The sequence below is a fragment of the Remersonia thermophila genome, chromosome 2 (assembly GCF_042764415.1).
Source record: "Remersonia thermophila strain ATCC 22073 chromosome 2, whole genome shotgun sequence".
Classification (NCBI taxonomy): domain Eukaryota; kingdom Fungi; phylum Ascomycota; class Sordariomycetes; order Sordariales; family Chaetomiaceae; genus Remersonia; species Remersonia thermophila.
The window spans coordinates 1,860,735-1,881,253 of NC_092218.1; the positions used below are offsets into that span (position 1 = coordinate 1,860,735).

The 20,519-nt window shown below is 60.8% G+C and overlaps 4 protein-coding genes across 4 annotated transcripts; 2 read left to right on the forward strand and 2 right to left on the reverse strand.

Annotated features, from left to right (window-relative positions):
- Positions 1-776: 776 nt before the first annotated feature.
- VTJ83DRAFT_1969 (uncharacterized protein) lies at positions 777-3,745 on the forward strand (the record flags this gene model as incomplete). The annotated part of the gene is made up of 2 exons (XM_071008186.1): positions 777-1,202; positions 2,267-3,745. The coding sequence occupies 2 exons, from the start codon at positions 777-779 to the stop codon at positions 3,743-3,745; spliced, it is 1,905 nt and encodes a 634-aa protein (XP_070868509.1).
- Positions 3,746-6,824: 3,079 nt separating this feature from the next.
- Positions 6,825-11,497, reverse strand: VTJ83DRAFT_1970 (uncharacterized protein; the record flags this gene model as incomplete). The annotated part of the gene is made up of 2 exons (XM_071008188.1): positions 6,825-7,482; positions 7,554-11,497. 2 exons carry the CDS (start codon positions 11,495-11,497, stop codon positions 6,825-6,827), a joined length of 4,602 nt encoding a protein of 1,533 aa, XP_070868510.1.
- A 1,350-nt stretch (positions 11,498-12,847) lies between these two features.
- On the reverse strand, positions 12,848-14,195 carry VTJ83DRAFT_1971 (uncharacterized protein; the record flags this gene model as incomplete). The annotated part of the gene is made up of 2 exons (XM_071008189.1): positions 12,848-12,901; positions 12,969-14,195. The coding sequence occupies 2 exons, from the start codon at positions 14,193-14,195 to the stop codon at positions 12,848-12,850; spliced, it is 1,281 nt and encodes a 426-aa protein (XP_070868511.1).
- A 3,885-nt stretch (positions 14,196-18,080) lies between these two features.
- On the forward strand, positions 18,081-20,191 carry VTJ83DRAFT_1972 (uncharacterized protein; the record flags this gene model as incomplete). Its single annotated transcript, XM_071008190.1, has 2 exons — positions 18,081-19,683; positions 19,743-20,191. 2 exons carry the CDS (start codon positions 18,081-18,083, stop codon positions 20,189-20,191), a joined length of 2,052 nt encoding a protein of 683 aa, XP_070868512.1.
- Between the last annotated feature and the right edge of the window lie 328 nt (positions 20,192-20,519).

Sequence of the window (20,519 nt, forward strand, 5' to 3'; positions counted from 1 at the left end):
ATGTCGTCCACCCTGGCGGCTGATCCTGGCTCGGGTTCCTGGCACTCGCGTCTTGGCCAGAGCCAGGCCCGCTCCCAACTGGCTGGACCACCAAGGGCTGCCCTGGGGTTCTCGCGTCTCAGCCAGCCAGTGGCGTCTACGAGGCGGCCGTCGTTGTGCCGGCGTTAGCGAGATGGGTGGTCAGGGCCAACGGGGGCCGAAGGGGGGGTTCTTCTCCAGACCCTGTTCAAGTGTAGACCACGCTGGCTCAGAGGGCCTTGAGGGCGCTTTTTCCGGATCCGCGAACGACAGGGTCCACCCTCGAGCCACGGCCACGGTTTTGACGCCCACTCCCCCGGCGTCAACCCGGCTTGTCTCAACGAGCAGATGCAGGGGTTCGCCCTCTTGTCGGCTCACCCGCTCCCGGCATAGCCCTGCTTGTGCCCGAGGCAAGCTCCCTTGAGCTTGTTGGCGAGCTTGCACGAGCTTTCGCCGCTCCTCATCAACAAGCCATCTGCCGCTCCATCATCTCCCAGATCTTCCTTTTTTTCCTTTCCCCTTGTTTCCCTTACGATCCAACATCACTCACCTCACGTTCCATCCACCAGCCCGCGACCCGTCGCTTTCATCGCCGCTCGAGTGGCCCTACTACCACCATCACTGCTACTGCCGCTACCGCCGCCGCCGCCCTGGCCCATTCTCTCTGCACATTCAGCTCCACTCCTTCCACCTCGAGGCCCGGTGGCCGCTGCGGCCTGTGCTCGTCCGACAACCGCGGCGACATCCAGAAGAGCATCATGGCGGGCTCCTCTTCCTTCGATGCCCACCCGGGCTACCGCTTCGATCACCTCGCCCAGGACGATGCCCGCGACTCCTCGTCCACCCCCTCCTCCTCCCAGGGCGTGGCAGCCGCCTCGGCCCGCTTGCTCCGTCCCGGTTCGGCCGGCAGCGGGAGCGAGCGGACCGCCAGCCCTTTGGCCTTCGCCCGCTGGGCCCGGCGCCATCGCCACCATCACAGCAACGGCCACAACCGGTACGCTCGAGACGACCCGCAAGAGTACGGCCCTGCAGACGAGACGTCTCGGGAACGCGCTCGGAGGACCAATCCCAAGAGGTTACGCCGCTCAAGATCCGTGAGCGCCCAGGAGCGGCCCCAAGCTCCCGTCGTCCCCCAGATGACCCTCGAGGAGTTCGAGGCCCTGCCCCTGGCCGTCCGCAAAAAGGTGTGTATTCTTGTCTTTCTTTGGTTCCTCATCCCACGCTCCCCGTCTCCCTCTTACAAGGCGGCACCTTCTTTCGCTCTTGACGCTCGCCGGGCTGTTTGCATGCCGGCAACGACGTCAATTCGCCGGCTTGGCAAACACCAACACGGCCTTTGTTTTCGTGTCTTGTGTGTTTTTTTTTTTTTTTTTACCCCAATCCTGCTGCCAATTGGCCCTTCCCGCGAGTGCCGGGCGGGCCTGCAGCGCGCTCCACGCCGCACTCCCGACGAGGGCCAATTGGGAGGGGGGATTCCGGCTCGCGGAGGCTGTTCGTGTGGCTACCACGCTACTACCGTGATGGAGGAGGGATGCATGAATTCAATGCTCTCCATCTCTTGGGGCTAGCTGCGAGACTGGTGTGCTCGGCAGGAACCTAAGCGCCCCCTCAGCCCAGCGCGCCGCCCATGCCATCGCGACGCTTGGCTGGACGCCGAGCAGGGACTTTCGTTGTCCGAGATCCGAAGCGTGCCATCGTTGGGCGTCCCGCACCGCCGGAGACTAGACTTGCCCAACCTTTTTGGCCTGGGTGCATCCGGGATGCATCACGAGTTGCAGCACAGATTCTCTGGCCAAGCGACCGTGCGAACCAGTTGGGTTGCCTGTCCTGGTCTACGTTTACACTTTCGAAGGCTCGCCGAGTGGTGAGGTCACAAAAACACGAGGCAATCGGAACGTCCATGGACTGCAATGCATCCACCCAATGCATCCAGCATCCATCCAGCGTCCATCCAGCGGCACATGCATCTCACATGCATCGTCGCGTTCTGTATGGATCTCTTGCTCTTTTGAGGCAGAGATGCAGCTCTCGTCACACGCGTTTTTGGTTCTCAGCACCTGCAGGTCCCGCCGCTATAACCTCGGGAACACCCCCCCCCCCCCCACCCGCCCCTATCACCCCCTGCTGAGGGGTGGCCATCCGTCATGTATATTGGATGGATGGACGGAAAAGGGAGCGATCGGCAGTATATCGTCTCAACTCTTCGTCATCACATTTGGTGCACCTTTCTAAACCCCTTCCCCCACAGTTCTTCTCAACCCTCGAACGACTGCGTTTTGCCCAAGAGTCCGCTCTCGTCGTCGACGGCATCTCGCAACACTACGACGAAATCTCCAATCTCAAGTGCCGGAAGCCTCGTCCGGGCCGGACTGCTCTGGGGCACCCACCCAGTCGGGTCCGCCGGGACTCGGCATCTGAGCTTCGCTCGGTGACGACGGCCTCGCTGTGGTCCTTTGAACCATCCGAGGCAACCGAAAGCGTAACGGCTACCTATCACAGCCAGCTTGCCAGCACTGCCCTCGGCCCGGTCGACGACGACCTCAGGCTCGGCAGCCGGCCCAGCAGGAGAGATTTGTCGGCCCAGTTCGAACCTCTCACTCCGCCCCTCTCACCTGCTCGCCACAGCATGGACGCTCGGGTGAATTACGGGCCGCGCCAGGGCTCGGCCGAGGACGGCCAATTCTCAGAGTCCTTCTTCGAGAGCTTCCGGTGGCTGGACGAGGAGGAAGACCTGGATCTGCGCCTCTTCCTGGATGACTACCATGCGAACCTGCGCGAGGGCGCGGTCGCGGCGGCGAAGCAGCGGCCATCGTTCCGCCGCAACATGTCCATCAACAGGAAGCCGTTTGGCCGTCGCAACTCGGTGTCGTCCATGGCCCCCAAGACCAAGGAGACGGCTCAGCCGCCATCGCAAAGCGATGCGCCCACGGCCGGCGTCTCAGGCGGCCCAGCCCACACGCGGCGCAAATCCCGCGGCTTGTCTCTCATCACGCCCAAGCATGCGCCGCAGCCGTCCATTACCGCCATCGATCCCGCCGCCGCCCACTACCAAGACCCCGAGGCCCGCATGAAGCTGCGCATGTACCTGGCGTCGCCCCAGAAGTTTGACGAGGCCGTCGCGTTTGGCTTCCCCTCGGCCGCGTCGGCCGATGAGCTCTACGCGGAGGCACGCTTTAGCGAAGACACGGCCGGGCGGTCTCGGGGCCCGTCGAAGCAAAAGTCGGCCGATGGCGTCTCGACGGGTGGCACTTTCCTGGCCGATAAAGACGACGACGTGTCCCTCTACAGCGACGGGCAGTCGATGGCGGACCCCGACTCGCCAAAGACGCCAGAGTCCACGGAGAACAGAACAGGAGTCCCGCGCCACACTCGCTACGCGTCGGCCCCGGTCCTCAACAGCAGGGACGCGGGCAGGAAAACGCCAGAGGGGCTGTACGCCGTCCAGGCCCCGACGGCAGGGCGCGAGATGACGCTCCGCATGACCCTCACCCGGCCCGACCTGCGAGCGCACGAGGACGAGATCTACGGCTGGCAGCAGAAGCAGGCGTATTACCAGCACACGCGCCGCCCCACGGCCCTGGCGTCCCTGGCGTCCGAGAGCCGGGCGCTTGGCACCGACTCGCACCGGCCCAGCGTTGATCGGTTCTCCGACATGGATCACTGGAACGATGGCCCCGCTGAGAAGGGTGTCATGAGGAGGATCTGGAATCGCGTGCGGAGGGGCTGAGCCGCGCCTCCAATCTTCATGATGTACCCCTCGGCCATTGTCCATCTTTCATGGTCGCCTTCACGACTCTCGCTGCTTGTCCCCTTTACAATGAGCCCACCCTCTCTTTACAACACACCCAATACGTTTCGGCTCAGTCACGAAAACAACCCTTCCTTTGGACGAAGTTCTGGTTTTTTTTTTTTTTTTTCAAGATAGTTGTCGTAGTGGTTGGTTGGTCTGGTCATTTTCAGCAAGGCGTTGGCTGGCGTTTTCTTCTCACTCTCATTTGAGGCTCTCTTTTATTATGGGTTAGAAAACTGTTTTGGGAGATGTTGTTTTTATCTTGCGATGGAGTCTTGGGACGGCATGTTTGCCACAAGAGCTTTTGTACATAGATTGGTAGAGGGATCCGGCATTTCAGCGATGCCGACGGGCCACAGAGGTGGTTGTGAATATGATGAGGCTATTCCGCCATCTCCATGTCTCTTTGGTTTAGTTGCTTGTCTGTGTGTGCGTCTTGCAGGTCCTTCGTCTTTCCAAACCGAGACGTCGAACATCTCTTCCTAGGTTACGTTCCCCCCCACCCCCCTTCCCAGCTCCCTGGCGTGCGCATCCCCAGCAGCACAGGTTACCCCGAGAAGTGGTGGTCGGAGCGTGGTTGATGGTGTGATGCGTCGGAAAGGATGACTAACACAAGTCTAGTCCAACATCCAAGCGTGCGACGTGAAGGAGGAGCATCTTGACGCTAACCCATCACTCTTGGAGCGTCGTGTCAGGTTCCTGCATTGGCCACGTCATTCATTGATTTTCCCTTGGCCTCTTTTGTCGGCATTTCTTCAGGTGCATTCAGGTTTGCGTTCCTGGATGTAGTGTAAGCAAGCTCACGACAATAGCGCGGCTTTGTCAGGATCGCCTTGTTCGGCCTGTCGAACGGTCGATGGCTAGTCTAGTCTAGGTACGGCGCATGTATGTACATGGACTTCTTTTTCAAGGTACACCCCCCCTGATCCATGCGCAGTTTCGGAGACAAGCCGAACCGATAGTCTTCAAGATGCAGGGCGGTGCCGTGACATCGGGCGGCGCTCGGGAGCTCGCTTGGGACCATGGGCTTGGCTGGCTGGCGGCGGGGGCGGGGTTTTGTTCCAGCAAGGCGCCTTCGGGGCTTGGGTTGGGGGGATGTTCGTTCTGGTGTCTGTTCTGGGTGGTGAGGGGTTGGCTGGTAGGTGGCCTGACCTCTCCCCCTCCCCCCCCCCCCTGAATGACCAGGGGTTGGGTACCTCTACTATAGGCTCGCTCGCTCGTTCCCATGGCCCGTACGAACAGAGTAAGACCAGAGCAGAGTAGCATTGCCCATCCTCTGAGGTGAGGGATTGAAGAAAAACAAAAGTCCCATGGCTCGTGTGTGGCTTTTTTTGTTGTTTAAGGTTAACGTTTACCGTTTAGCCGATGCGTCTCTACGGTCTGTGTGTGCGCATCGGGAAAAAACACACGGCCCATGTTCTGGCTCGCTGTCGCCGGTGCCACATGTCACCCACGTGGGATGAAGCTGCTGTCTGGGGTCCAACCACCTCTCTCAACCTACGCAGTACTCAGGCTCTCCCATCCAATGCGTGCAAGTCAGGATGGCCTACCTGACGACGACAACGAGATGGCGACACCGTCCATGTGCCAGGCGGCGGCCAAGACCATCGAGGAACGGCGTGAGGCTGTCACCGTCCCCTCTCGCTTTCTCTCTCTCTCTCTCTCTCTCTCTCTCTTCCAGCCTCTTCCCCCCCAAAGAAGTATACTGCGTAGACGCCATGTGAGGGGTCGGGTAAAGCGATGGAACCGGGTTCGGTTTCACCTCAGCAGCGGCGCTCTAACTGCGGACATGATTCCATCCTTCTTCCTGCATCCAAGTTTCGAGCCGTGGTCCTGTATGTACGTGCAGGCCCCACCTACACACGGAGACCTATAACTCTTATACACCTCCAACTGTTCCTATGCGCCGATGCTACCATTCTGCAGATAACGAGTCACCTCCTGTCCCATAGTTTCAGATACATACCGCCTTTCGCGCCTCCGTGTGCCTCGCCATGCACCTGCGGCATCGTCCGTTGGATAAATACCGTGCCGTGCTGCGTGGTGAACCGTTCATTCTCTGCCGTGGTATGTATGTGTGTGCGTGGCGATGGAAGGTGGAAATGCCGAACCGTGCGGTGTTGGGCCGCCCGGATCGCGTGTCCTCCGTACATGCTGCGTACTATACATACATTGTGCGCCTGCAATGTGACCGTGACGGTTAGGACTGGTTTGAGAGGGCACATGTACAGACGGTTGAGCGGAAGGGAGCAAGAAAGAGCAAAGCCGTTGCCGACATCGTGGTGGCCTTCGTCACGCTCCGTGTGACCAATGGGTCGAGTGTCACCGCTTCTGTCTGCTCTCTGGGCATCTTGCACGTACATACGTACCAGGGCTTGGCATCAAGCATAGGTGCTGGGCCTTCTTCCAGCAGACTTCATTGCCAAAGAACACAACTGGGGACAAAAGCACCCAGACCCGTTCTCTACCGTTGACCATATACACCGGAGTTTCAACCTTTCCTTACCCCTGGGCGTACAATTCCCCCTCAGTTGACTTCATAAGTGGGGAGAATACCGATTCAACAAGACTTTCAAAGAAGAGAATGATACCCCATGATGTCTAGGTATCTATACTGTAGAAGAAAGCGGGGACGGGGGTGGGGGGACTGATGAGCCAACCATGCACATCGCGTATGTCTTGTCAGAACACCTACACAACGTGCGGCATGAGAACAACATCACCCCCGTGTCCCCTTCAACCACATATGGTAACCAAGCATGACGGACTCGGAACAAATCCAGCTCTATGCATCAACGCACCTATATTCCAAAGAAAAGAAACACAAAGAAACGCAAACCTGCCCCCCCTACCGACGGGTCCTTGCCCGCCCCTTTTGAACCAGTACAGCCAAAAAGGATATACATACAAACCACCCAAGAAAGGACCCAACCTCCTAACCCAAGCCGATCCAACCAAACTGCCTCATCCACACACACGCACACACACAACCATACACTCCTATTAGAGACCCAGCTCACACCTCCTCCTCGCTGTCATCCTCTCCCAACAACTCCCCCTCATCATCATCCACGGCTGCGTAATCTCCGCTCCCCCTTGCAAAACTATCCCTCGTCGTAAACCGCCTGTTCCCACCCAGCCTCGTCCACCTCCCCCTTCCGCTCCCAAGCCCAGGAATGCCAAGCTGCTCCGCCAATCCCTTCACGCCCCTCCACACCGCATCCGCCACGACCGGCAACGCCATCCCCACCGCCACCACGGCGCTCAGCGCGATGACGGGATACCGCACCCACGGCCTCTCCGTCTCAAACACGGCGCCTCCGTGCTCCCCAAGGCGAATCTGACCGAACTTGCCCGTCCAGTTGCGCCAGACGTACCAGCCCACGGCTCCGGCGGCCGCGATGGGGACCGTGATGGCAAAGAACAGCGCGGCGCCCGAGACGCGGTGCTTGCGCTCAAACTCTTCCTCGCGGCCGGGGCACGGGTGCGGCTCGGATTGCTGGTCGAACTGGCGGCCGCCGACGCAGGTGGTGAGGGGGATGCGGCGGTAGCCGGTAGGCTCGTGGTACTCGACGGCGTCGGGATGCTCTTTGCACCACTCGGTCGGGTTCTTGGGCTGGAGGCCGGGAACCAGGGAGCATTGGCCGAAGGGGTCCAGTTCGAAGTTGTAGTCGCTACACGCAACAAGTCAGAATCTCGGTTGCCGATGCACCGGCCGAAGGAGCGGAGGGAAGAGCAAACTCACCATTCGTAGTCCTCTCTCGTGCAGCTGCAGTCCTGCTTGCCATAGAGCGGCTGCAGCTTGAGATCGTTGAAGCACTTGCGCTCGGGCTTCTTGCGCAGATACTGCGAGACGTGGCCAAACAAACAGCCATCGGGCTGCATCGGGTGCTTGGGCGACCAGAGGTAGTAATCCGATTTGTTGGCGTCTTCGGCGTTGTGCTTGCAGACGCGATCGCCAAAGCCCGAGAAGTCGAGGTTGAGCGTGAAGGCCTCGCCCTTGGCGTCCTGGCCCCAGAGCAAAAAGTTGCGCGAGCCGCCGGCGCGCATTGTCGAAAGGTCCCAGACCTCCACCTCCTCCGACGAGAACTCGTGCTCCTTCCACGTCTGGCCCTGGTCGAGCGAGTAGGCGATCGTCTTTGTCTTCTTCCTGCCCGCGGCCGTCGTCTGCACCAGCACGATGATGCCGCCCTGGTCGCCGAGAGCCCAGGTCCAGCGGCCCTTGCGCACGCGCTTCCACGTGATGCCGGCATCGGTGGTCATGAAGGTGTCGGCGTCCTTGATCGGACCCAGGGAGTCGCCAACATTCCCCCAGGCGAGCATGAAGCCGACGGCGCTGCGCGACGAATACGTCTTGCCATGGTCGCGGCGCTCCGTGTAGCCGTGCAGGTGCAGGGCGCACTTTTCGTCGCCGCGCGACTTGCACGGGAACTTGCCCAGGCTGTCGTTGGGAGGCGTCGGCAAGTAGGCCCACTGGGCGCCGTCGTTGTGCGTGATCTTGGTCTGCAGGCGCTTGGGCGCGCTCGGCTTGTCGTTGGGGTTGGCCACGGTGTTGATGAGGGCGACGCCCTCGAGGCCGAGCATCTTCTCAAAGTCGACGTAGAAGTCGTCGTTGCAGTTGACGTTTCTCGCGCTCACAACGTACGATGTGCCGTTGGAGTTGCTCTTGAGGATGGTGCCGTGGCGGCGGCCCTCGGTCATCTCGGTGGCGACAAACAGATTCACGGCGTGCGTCGAGCTGTCGAGCACCGTGTAGGCGTGCTGGTGCGGCACCTCAAAGCCGAAGGGGAACTTGGCCTCGGCAAAGACGACGCCGTCGAGGCTGGCGCTGGCCTGGAGCGTCTTGTTCTCCGTGTTCTCGGTGGCCACGACGATAAACTCGGCCATGGTGGCAAAGTCCTTGACGTTGCGGCCGCGCACCTCCTCGTTGTCGAACCAGTCGTTGGTCGACACCAGCACAAGCTCCTTGGAGCTCTTGCTCTCCTTGGCGCGCTTGAGGCAAAGAATCTGCTCCTCCTTGCGACCCGGGTACTTGTAGGCCTTGGACCCCGTGAACTCGCAGTGCTCGGCGTAGCGGGCGGCCGTCTGCCAGTGGTCGCCGCCGTCCTTGCTGAAGGACGTCACCAGATAGCAGTCGTCGTCGCCCTCGCACTTTTTGCCGGTCCACAGCAGCCAGTTCTTCTTGTCCGGGTGGAAGGCCAGCGGGAACGCGTCTGGCGACGGCTCGTGCGGCGCCTTGAAGCTGTGGAACGTCTTTCCACGGTCGGCGCTGTAGATCACCTTGTTTTTGGTCGTAACGAAGTACACCATGTCCTTGAAGTGGTGGTGCGGGATGATGGCAACGATCTTTTGGTCCTTGAGATCGTCGGGGGCGTTCCACGTCTTGCCATGGTCGTTGGTGATGTAGATGGGACCGAGCTCGTTGCCCTTGCGGCCGCGCATGATGATGGTCTCGCCCTCGCTGGTGCTCGACTCGCCCCTCTCCAGATAGTGCTTCTCCCAGGAGTCCCAGCCGCCCTTGAACGTCTTTTGCGTCTGCTCGATCTTGTCGGTGGCCGGGGTCGAGGGCTTTCCACCAGGGCTGCCCGGGCTGCCGGGGCCGCCGGGGCTGCCGATAATCTCGGAGCACTTACGCTCGACGTCGCCGTACTTGGCATCCATCTCCTTGGTCGGCTTGCATGTGTTGCCGGCAATCTTGCGGTAGCCCGAGGTGCCCTTGAACGTGTCGTCGGGCTTGGCGTTCCGGCACGCGCCATCCGGAGGAACGATGGGGCCCTTGGCGACGCACTTCCCGTCATCGTCGCGCGCAAAGTTGAAGTCGCACTCGTAGTCCTTGTCGGTGCAGTCGCAGTTGACCGTCTTGGGCACGATGCGCTTGAACGGCTGGTTGATGAAGCACTCGGCCTTCTTCTTGCGGCGCGAGAAGCTCTGGGTGTGGCCCATCAGGCACGTGGGCTTGCCGTCCTTGTCGACGCGGGCAAACCACTCCTCCATGTCGTCCTCCTTGCAGGTTCTCTCGTGGAGGCCATCGAAGTCGATCGAGATGACGCTCCACTCCGGAGACTTGGCCGTCTTGCCAACGAGCAGGAACTTGAGGCTGGCCGATTGCTGGGTGGTGGTGAGGATGTAGGGCCGGATCTTGAGGCCGTCGGGCAGCGAGGCCTTCTTCCAGGTGATGCCGTGGTCGAGGGAGTAGCTGATCTCGCCGATGTCCACCTTGCGCGAGTCGCGCACGGCGACGAGGACGGACCCCTGATCGCCGAACTCGTACTTGTGAGGCCCGTCCAGGGCCTTGGTCCACGTCTTTCCGGCGTCGTCCGAGACGTACAGGTCACCATCCTCCCAATAGTCCTTGAGGTAGTCGCCGCGGTTGCCGATGGCCATGAGCAGGCCGGGGGCGGGGCTCGAGTAGACGCTGCCGACGTTGCTCAGCTCCGTGACGGAGTGGAGGTGGATGCGCTTGCCGTCAGCGGTGATCTTTTCGAACGTGCGGCCGTCGTCGAAGGTGATCTGGGACACGACCTTCTTCTTGGCGTTGCTCTTGGCGGCCACGTCCTTCCAGTTCTCCACCGTGTTGACGAGGAAGATGCCCTGGATGCCCTTGACCTTTTCAAAGTCGACGTGGCCGCGCTGGTTCCGGTTGGTGTGGGGGACGTTCTCGGTGAAGTAGGTGCCGTTGGAGTTGCTGGTGAACATGACGCCCATCGGGTTGGAGGGGCGGGTGGTCATGACGTCGACCTGGATGCTGTAGTTTGTGCTCTCGAGAACCGTGTAGGCCTCCTGCAGGACGCGGTGGTCGTGGCCCTCGTGGGAGGCCGGGAAGACGGCGCGGTGCCACTTTTTGGTGTCGGCCGTCACGAAGAGGGCCATCTCGTCCGTGTTGAGCGAGGTGGTGGCGACGAGGATGAACTTTTTGACGACGGCCAGGTTGACGACGCCCTTGACGGCCTTGTTCGTGTCGAGGTTCGGCTCGAACTCTTGCACGTCCTTGCTTTCGGCCGTCCGCTGGAAGAAGTTGTCCGAGATGACGAGGCGCTGGTCCTGCTTGAAGGGGGAGAAGGTATCGTGGGCGATGCAGAGCACGCGGTTCTTGTCGAGATCCTCGTCTCCCGTGGTGAATAGGCCGGAGCCCTTGGCCCACCAGCAGCCGTCCGTGTTCCTCCGCAGCTCCTTGGTGTTTTTGAAGTTGTCGGTGGTGTACAGGGCCACCTCCTGGCAGAGGATGCCCTCGCAGGCCATGGCGTTGAAGATGATGCGGTCCGGGTCGGAGGCGTGGAACTGGAGGATGTCGCCGCGAAACATGCTCATGGGGGCCGGGGTTTTGAACTTGTGCCACGTCTTGCCGCGGTCGTCGGTGCGGTAGTGGGAGTAGCCCTCGGTGAGGATATAGGCTCGTTTCGGGTCGAAGTCGTGCATGTACAGGAGGAAGGCGTCGCCCTCGGGAACGTCCTTGACGCGCTCCCACTTGGCGCCGTGGTCCTCGGAGCGGTAGACATTGTTGTCCTCGGTGTCTTGGAACAGGACCACGTCCGAGTCGTCAAAGTAGTTGAGGTTGCGGGGTATGTTGTCGAAGGTTGTCAGGTGCATGGTCGGCCCGTCATTTTTGGCGGCGAGGGGCGTGGCCCAGAGGGCCGCCGACAGCAGGGCCGCCACCGTCGTCGTCGCCCGCAGAGCTCCCCTGACCCTCATGACGCGCGGAAGTGGACGGGGTCGATCATGAATCAGCTCGAGGTGGATGGGGAGGACACGCTGGAGGGGCGGTTGGGCGGATCGGGGATCTAGGGGGATGCGACAAGCGGCGCAGGCCGGATGAGCGCAAGCAACATAACCCGCAGCAACAGGATGGGGGACCTAGGTTCTGGCTCGGGCGGAGGGGGTTGGCTCCAGGTTCCTGACGCCGGCTTGCTTGTTGCAGCTCAGGACAAGCCCGAAAGCAGGACGCGTGCGGTCGTGCGTTCCAGGTGTCGAGGCTCCGTTGGAGCTTCGCGATCCAATCGAGGCTTTTGGAGAATCGATTGACAGACGATCGATCGGCGTCGGCCTGAACGTACAATGGAAGTCTAGCACCAAAAGTTGAAGACGGGAAATTTGGGAAATGCCCAAGGACGAAGTCCCTCCACACAGGCAGGATCCTCCTTCAAGCTTATCGAATGCGTACACGTAAGGCTGAACCAGGCCCAAATCTTCAGAGCTGGAAGCTGCCGCCTCTTATCCGGGGGTCCGCCGCTGCCTGCCCTCCAGCGCCGAGGCGGCAACCTGGAACGCTGTCTCTCGCCAATCACGACGCTGTTCCGGCCAGGTCGTGGTGGGGCTCCAGTGTCGCATGCCATGCAGCAAGCGGAGAGCACGGGCCACGGCTGCTGGCACTGAGCCTGGCTTCTGGGCGAGGCTGATCCCTTGCACCATCTTGGCCCTGAACGTCGTCCATCACCATCCTTCTGTGTGTGCTGCGTACCTCATGTCATGGGAATACCCCCATACCTCCGCCTCGCATGCAAACCCTCCGACACAACCACTGAAGCCAGCTTGCCAAGACAGACTACTTTTCCAACCTCTATAGACACATTTCTCTATAGGCATTCAAACGCTTGAGCAGGAGCAGCAAGGAAACGAGGTAGATAAGCAGACAAATACCAACAAGCAGAAGAACAAAGAAAAAGACGAAACGCGGCTGGCGGACGACGGCGACCCGGAAGGCCTTGTCGAGAAAACCGAGCAACCCCGAGGGTATCCTGAGGTATATACATCCCAATCCAAAAAAAACCAGGCCATATAGGGTTCGAGACGAAGCGAGGGGGATTGCTCGGCCCGCGATTGTGCAGCCTCCCAGCGAGCCGCCACCGATCCAGGCCGCGAACGGTATATAAACGTTCCAGTATAGACATGCTCAAAATAACATCACCACCCGTGCGAAACAACCCTAGAAAACACGCTGCCCGGTCCACGCGGGCCGAGAACAGCGTCGATGGCGAAGGTAGAAAAAAAAAGGCTGTAACCAGCTCGGGGAACGGAACCCCACCGACGATGAGCCCCCGTCGGCTAAGCCCTGTTCTTGAAGACGATGGTGGCCTTGCCGCCCTCCCGCATGCCGGTCTGCCATTGCGTTAGTATCAACCATGCGCGCATATACGGAGCCAGGTTCGATTCCATCTAAACGTACCGTGCACCCGTCGGGGTTGTTATTGGGATAGGCATCATTCTTGAGCCAGCATTCGCCGTTGATGTCGCCCTCGATCGCAATGTCAAAGTCGAGCTTGGCAGTAGTGGTCGGCTTGTTGGGGAAGATGGAAATGTAGGTGATGCCGTCGGCGGCCTTGCCGACGCCGATGTTGATGGGGGCCCAGTTGCCGACCCGGTGGCCGTGCTTGGAGCTCTCCCAAATGCACGCCTCGGCGACGGGAATGCCCAGCGGGTTGACGTAGTACTGGGCCGACGTCGGCATGCCCTTCCACATGTAGTAGGTGCGCTGATCCGGGTTGGTGAGGGGGTACGTGCCGCCCGGCTGCGTGTCGACGGGGATGATCATGTTCTCGTTGCCGGGGTAGTCGGTACGGCAGATGGCCGCGCCTTTGCTGAGCTCGTTGCGGACGAAAACGCCGCCGGCGCCAGGCTCGCAAAGCTTGGGGTGCGAGGGGCGCGTGAGCTCCAGGAAGCCGTCCTCGTTGCACCACAGGCCGCCGACCGACTGGCCCGTCGCGCCCTGCTCCTCGGGCCACTGCGTCTTCTGGTAGCCCGGCGGGCAGGCGTACGAGCAGAACTCGCCAGGCGAGCAAGTGCCATCGATGGGCTGCGCAAAGTTGTCAAAGGCAACGCCCTTGATCCACTTGCCCATCTTCTGCCGCGTCGTCCAGCCGTTGGTCGTCGACCAGGGGATCTCGACGGCGCCGTACTCGGTCGGCACCTTGTCGCACCGGAGCTTGCCGCTCGGGAAGTCGGCGTCCAGGCCCTTGGGGCCATTGTCCGCAGGCGGCTGCGGCTTCGGCTTCTCCTTGGGCTTCGGGGCCGGCGTGGGAGAGGCAGAGGGCGTCGATTGCGGCGTCGCCTTCACCTCGAAGAACTGGCCACCGTGCTCGGGGTTGCCCACCGACGTCGTGACCGACGGCGGGGGCGGAGTGAACGTCGGCTTGGTCGAGCCCATGACAACGTAGACGCCCTCCTCAATGCCCTTCTCGGCCTCCTTGCTGTCGACCTTCTTGCCGTCCGGGAGCACGTACTCGACCACCGTCGGGCCCTCGACGTACTCGGTGTGCACAACGGTGTCGCGCTTCTCGGCGACCGACTTGGCGTGCCTCTTGGCGTGGAAGTGATGGTGGCCGTGGTGGTGAGGTTGGGCAGCGACGCCGACGACGACGGCCGCTGCCACGGCGGTCTTGAGGAAGGCCTTCATGGTGATATGTTGGTTTGTCGTTTTGCGTGCCGGTGTGACCAAACGAGTGGACGGGCTCGAAATGACCGGTCGTTCGCTAGCGAATCAGGCAAGGCCTGCAGAGCTTTTGTTGTCTGTCGTGGTTATTCCCAAGGAACGTGGTAGAGAGTCCCGAAGAAGCTCTCTGTTGGATGGAATCGCGGTTGTCGTCGCGAAAAGGAGCGGGCGACGTGTGGGCGTTGCGAAGGAGCGACCAGACGGTTCAAGAGAGAGATGAACCGAAAGGAGAAAGCGACGGGATCGGGGTTGATGAAGGGATAGAAACAGGCGGGAGAGCCAAGAGGGAGAGGGAAAAGGAGCGAAATGAGCCCCCGGGCTAGGGTGGTTAGCCCAGACCCTGCCAAGACCAGGGCCTTCAGGTACTATAGACCAGGACGGCGAGCCTGGCGAGATTGCATCGTTGGGGCGGGGCGGCATCCACACCGCCGCCGCAAATGAGAGTTGGCGGCTGCTGCAGGTACCGCCGCGTCAATCAACAAATGAAGCAGCGATGGCTATTTGGAGAGCGACTGTCGAGGCCGGTACACGCAATCAAGCCCCGTTCGATCGTCGACTCCCTCGGGTGACAATGTCGGAGCCCTAGGGGATGGGCTAACGACCTTCACTTCTCTCCCTTACCTCGTAGGTTGGGAGGCCAGACGCTGTGCGTCGCGATGCTTCCTTGGACGGCCGCCATCGCCAGAGGGTAGGAGGGAATAGACGATGTGCCGAACCCCTCCCGGCAAGCTCCTGCACCATCAGGGATCAATCCAGGACGTGGTGTCCAGCGAGTGGCGCCAAGTGTGGCTAACGCTCGATTGTGGGATGTCCGGGACTGTGATCAAAGCGCGTCTCGTGGTGGGCACGCACAAGGCTGGTTGGTCCTCATGGCGCTGGCACCTTGCAATCTCATGTCTCATGGCGACCGTTGGTCGACCGTTGTCGACAAGTTCATGGGCTGCGAAATGGCGCTCCGTCCTCCAAGCACGTACCACCAGCTGGATGGCATAAGGAGACACGGCAGTCCTGCTGTTGCACAACCGCGCTGTGCCTGGACGGCTATCGGCGACCCGCCGCTCTCGGGGTTTCACTTGACTCGAGCATCCTTGGAGCTTTGGGCATCTCGTCCCTGGCTAGACTATATTGGGACTAGCGCAGAACAGGGATCATTCGTTCGCCAGCACTTGTTGTGGAAGCACCGCGCTGGGACCCATAACGGCGCAACTGTAAACTGTTCATTCGCCAGTGCCCGGGCGGAATGCCATGTATGTGCTTATACATCATAGGCTGTTTGAATCCCCCTTCGCAGGGCAGCAGGGAGGACGGGGATGTGCTCGCTGACCGCAGGCCATGGCGCGGAGCACGCAGCCGGAGTCCCCCCAGTCACGTCACTTGATTCTCCATCAGGAGAACGTTGATGTCGTGCTGTATGGAGAGGCAATGTGCTTAGGTCCTGTGGAACGCCGCAGCTACTGTGCACATGTACATACACATGTACCTACACGGTGTTGATGGCAAGCAAGAAGAGAACCAAACAAAGGACAGCGATGGGCGGTGATGTCTCAGCGCATCTTCATCAGCATCCAGAGCCAGATGAGTTGCTGAGGTGTCTTCACGACACCGGTGATGGCCACTTCAACGCCCAATCACCATGGGTTTCACAAAGGCCATTGCCTCCCCCCCCCCCCTCCCTCTCCCCCCGGGGGGGTTCCACCAGGGCACTCTCCCTTCTCACCATCCTCCTAGGGCGCACTCCAGCCATCTTTTTGGTCCCTTGGGGGAACCGTAGACACTTGTTTACGCCGTCTGTATGTCGAGCGCACTCTTGCGTTCACGTTTCTGTGAGCTCGGACCCCATAGAAGAGTGTACCAACATGTTCTGAATGGATGCCAGGTACAAGTATGTACACGACTCTGGGCCGCTCTGTTACATCTGTTGGTTTGTTTGCAAGCAGTGGATCTTGATGGGCACGCCTGGATGCAAGTCCCGGAGCAGAATCACGCCATTGCAGTCAACACCGGGGTCGTCTTGGTGCTACTCCGTACAAGTTCCCCGGCTGCCACTGGACGACCGCGTGCTGATCCGATAGTAATCAATAAATTGCGGTGTGGCTATACACTATGCCTACGTCTCGCTCGGCCATCCTCAACGCTTCAACCCCGGAAATGCTGCCGATAAAAGCTACACAGTACATACAGTCTCAAGCTAGGTATGTAGGGAGCACGGCTTCCCGATGGTCTGTAGTGCGTCGGTAAGCCATCCCCAGACTCCCATCCGGTGGGGTGGGGTAGGGGTGTGTCGTCGAAGCACCAAAGTACTGAGTAACGAAAATGTGTTGATCTCCAACAAGGACAGGATGGCAATGGGTCGGCATACCTGGGCCATCAAGCGAGAGCTCTGGCTCGTCCAGACTCATGAGCGAAACAGCAGCAACAACAAGACCCAACGGGAAGGACTGAACAAAAGGTGGTAACGAGCGAGCATATCTCCCATGAGGCACGGTGATTGGCCTGCTGTTGACCGCGCACGAACGGGCTGGTGTGCTGTCTGGGGGCAGCTGAACGACAGTTGTTCAAAACGTCTCCAGGTTCTCATTCGCTAGTTTCGTGAACGAGGCCGCACTCAGAACCCGGACTATGGGGTCTCGGCGCGTCTGACGATGCTGATCTTGCGCCGCTTTCAAGTCACCAGGGCGAAACTCCACAGACCGAGACACATGGCTTTGCCGACTTGGAGGGCGTCGGGAGTCCTTGTATGCAAAGCAGAGCGGTCGCTTCGAGGACATCATGTTTCCCATCCCGGGCAAGTAGTGTACTGCGTAGAAACTATCCAGCCACCCCGCCGGACGCCCATGCCACATATGTGCATATGTACTGTGTACATACCCCCCCAGCAACGCCGCCGCCCGTAAGCAGCGGGAGAGGCTACCGTGATGCTGCAGGCACCGGATCAATGATTTGTCGGCGTCTCATGAAAGAGCACAAGTCACGCCCTCGTCGCTGCACCCGTCTGCTGTTATGATGCAGCTCCGATGAAAGCACAGCCACCCGCCTTGGCGTGGTTTGGGTAACGCCAGACGAGAGGCGCTGTGGAGGGGGCCCCGTAAGCAACCCGTCCAACCACAAATGGGACGAAGAATGGGACGAAGAAGCGGTGGCTTGACGACCGAACCGGGTTTAGCGTGGCAAGTTTGAGGCTGGGTGGCTGCCATTCTCCGACGAAACACGAAAGCGGGAACGGGGCCGACTGTGGGGCCCGCCCAACATGGGCAGAAGGGAAAGGAGGCTTGTGCCTGCCTGCTGCGCCCATTTTTCTCCCCCCAGGCAACCCGCACCGCCGCGTTGCCGCCTTCCCCTTCTCTTCGCCCTCCGAGGCTGCTTCTTCCCCAGCCAAAACAACTGAGCCACAAAGCCTTCCCATCTCTCTTCTCACCGACCAACAACATCTCCCCCGAAGCTGCAGAACGCTGCTTCGTCCATTGCAGCACAACAACAAAACATCCGCAAACATCCACAGCCGCCGGTTGTTGACGGGTCTCTATAGTGCTTTCAATTAACGGTTTTCGTTTCCTCGGTTTTTTCCCCCGGCCGATTCAGCATTCCCGTGTCTTGTCCAGGTTGACATTCCATCGGCTGCCGGAGCTCTCGCCACGATCTCCAGCCACACGCCCGACAACAGCACGGGCACTTCAACAGCACCACGACAACAGCTCCCCAGCAGCAGCCCCGTCGCCCAGCGATGCTCATCGCTGTTGGGTGATGCTCTAGGCGTGGAACAATTACCATAACCGCACCTGTCTGATTTCTTCCAAAACCGTTGCCTCTTCAATCGAATCCCATTCCTCGCCGCTACCGTCATCCTCCGTCATGACCTCAGAACGGGGACCCACCGCGACGGAAGCGCCGCGCATGCCGTCGACCTCGACGGTCCCGCCGGCCGCGACGCCGTTCGATGCGGACGCTGAGCTCGCCCGTCTTAGGACCCTGAAACGGCCACGGGAATCGACCCCAACCTCGTCCGACTCGCCCATGTCAGCCGGCGACATGTCACCCTCCAAGATTGCCCGCCTTGTCGGTTTCGCACGGCAGTCGCATCCGTCCTCGGCAGATGAGGTGGCCGAAACCGAAGCCCAGCAGCAAGAACCACAGCAGCAAGAGCCACCGCAGCAAGAGCCACAGCAGCAGCAGCAGCACCATCATCGGGAGCCGCAAGAAGGCGCCGTCGAAGACGAAGAAGAGGATCGCCGGCGGTTGGCACAGCTCGAACAAAGCGACGACCCACCAGCGCCGGCAGAGAACGTGATGGTCCCCGATGACAACCGACCGCAAGGCGCGCCGCCGGATGCAGAGGACCCCGATATCGCAGCAGCGGCCGCTGCCGCGGCGAGGGCTCTCAGCTCGGTGACGATCCCCACGGGCCATCACGTCACCGGCAACGACGCGCACGAGGTCAGCCCGCAGAGCGGGACCAGCGGGGCCAGCCTCGCCGACGGAGACGGACACGTCGTCGACAGCCCAACGCCGATGGACGTCGACCAGCGCCATGACGAGGCCATGTACACGCCGCAGCCCGACGCGCCAATGGAGGACAAGGCGGGAGGGTCGCTCACGTACCCCGGGGCCATGCCCACGCCCGGCCAGGTCTCTCGGATGGCGAGCATGCCCATCACAGGCTCGCAGACGCCCTCGGGCGACATGGCACCGCGGTCGCCCAACTCGGGAAATAAGAAGCACAAGTGCCCGTACTGCGACACCGAGTTTACGCGCCATCACAACCTCAAGAGCCACCTGCTCACGCACAGCCAGGAGAAGCCGTATGTGTGCCAGTCGTGCAATATGCGGTTCCGCCGCCTTCACGACCTGAAGCGGCACAGCAAGCTCCACACGGGTGAGAAACCGCACGTGTGCCCGAGCTGCGACCGCAAGTTCGCCCGCGGCGACGCCCTGGCGCGACACAGCAAGGGCGCCGGCGGCTGCGCAGGGAGGAGGCAGACCATGAACTCGTTTAGCATGAAAGATGGTTACGACGGGTTGCAAGCCGCCGACAGCTCCGTCCTATCGGAGGGGCTGTACGAGGGCGGCGGCGGCGGCGGCAGCGCGGCAGACTTGACGGACGAGGACAGGCGGCGTCTGAGCATGCCGAGCATCAAGGCGCAACACGTGGTGGGCCAGGCCGGTTCCGAGGGCTACAACCATCCCAACACGTATCCGCCAACCGGGGCTCGGGCAGGCGGGCTGTACCCGCCCAACGCTGCCGACCGCGGGTCGTCGAGCAGCACCACATCGCCAACGGTGGCGCCCAGCAGCCACACCCCGCAGACCAGCGTGTCGTCGATCCCCTTCTATTCGCAGAGCGGCATGACGGAAAGCCCTAAAGCGCAGAGTCCGGGGGCCCAGGCCAACGCAACAGGCCAGCTCCGAGGGGGCCACGACCCGCAGCAGCACTCGCTGCTGCCCCTTGTTCCGCATGGTAGGTTTATTGTCCGAACTGGCTTGGTCTCTTCCCGCTGACACAAACGGCAAAAGCAGGCTCCAACAATGCCTCAACGGACCAGGATGCTGCCGGGCGCGTCCAGGCACGAGCAGCAGCTGCACAGGGCAGCAGCGGTACGGGCGTCATCGACCCTGGGATGTGGACGTACTTTCAGCACCTCGAGAGCATGGTTAAGCGTCTGACGAGCCAGTTCGAGGCTGAAGCTCGCAACAACGCGCAGCTGGTGGAGAAGCTCAACGCGCACGAGCAGCACATTGCCGCGCTGACGGCCGAGGTGGCGGCGTTGCGGCAGCAGCTGGCCCCCCCTCCGGCCCCGGCGGTGCCAGAGCATCAGGTGCAGCATCAGCATGAGCATCCACAGCCGCAGGAGCAGCCAGCGGAGCAGGAGCAAGACCACCAGCAGGTCCAGGTGCAGCAGCACCAGCAGCAGCAGCAGCAGCTGGAAGGTCAGGGCGCTGCTGCAGGTGAGGCCCTCGCCGCTTGAAGAGGGGTGTCATGATCCTTTGCGATTCTTTGGAAGGGGTATATGATCCTTGAAAGAAGAAGAAAGCGTAATACGTATGTTCCCTTTTTCGGCGATTTCCTCTTTTTTCTCAGGCCCCCGTCGGAAGGGATGAAAGGTATGTGTATTCTCCAAAGATTTCGGCCGGATGGTGGTATAGGAAGCGAGGAGGCATAAGGACGGCCTCTCATGTTAGGCATCGGCGATCGAGACGGCGTAAATGGGAGGGACTGGTTCCTGGACTTCAAAAAAAGGGGGGGAGAATCTTTGCTCTTTGTTAGCAGTGGCCTGCACGCCTACCGCTCATCGA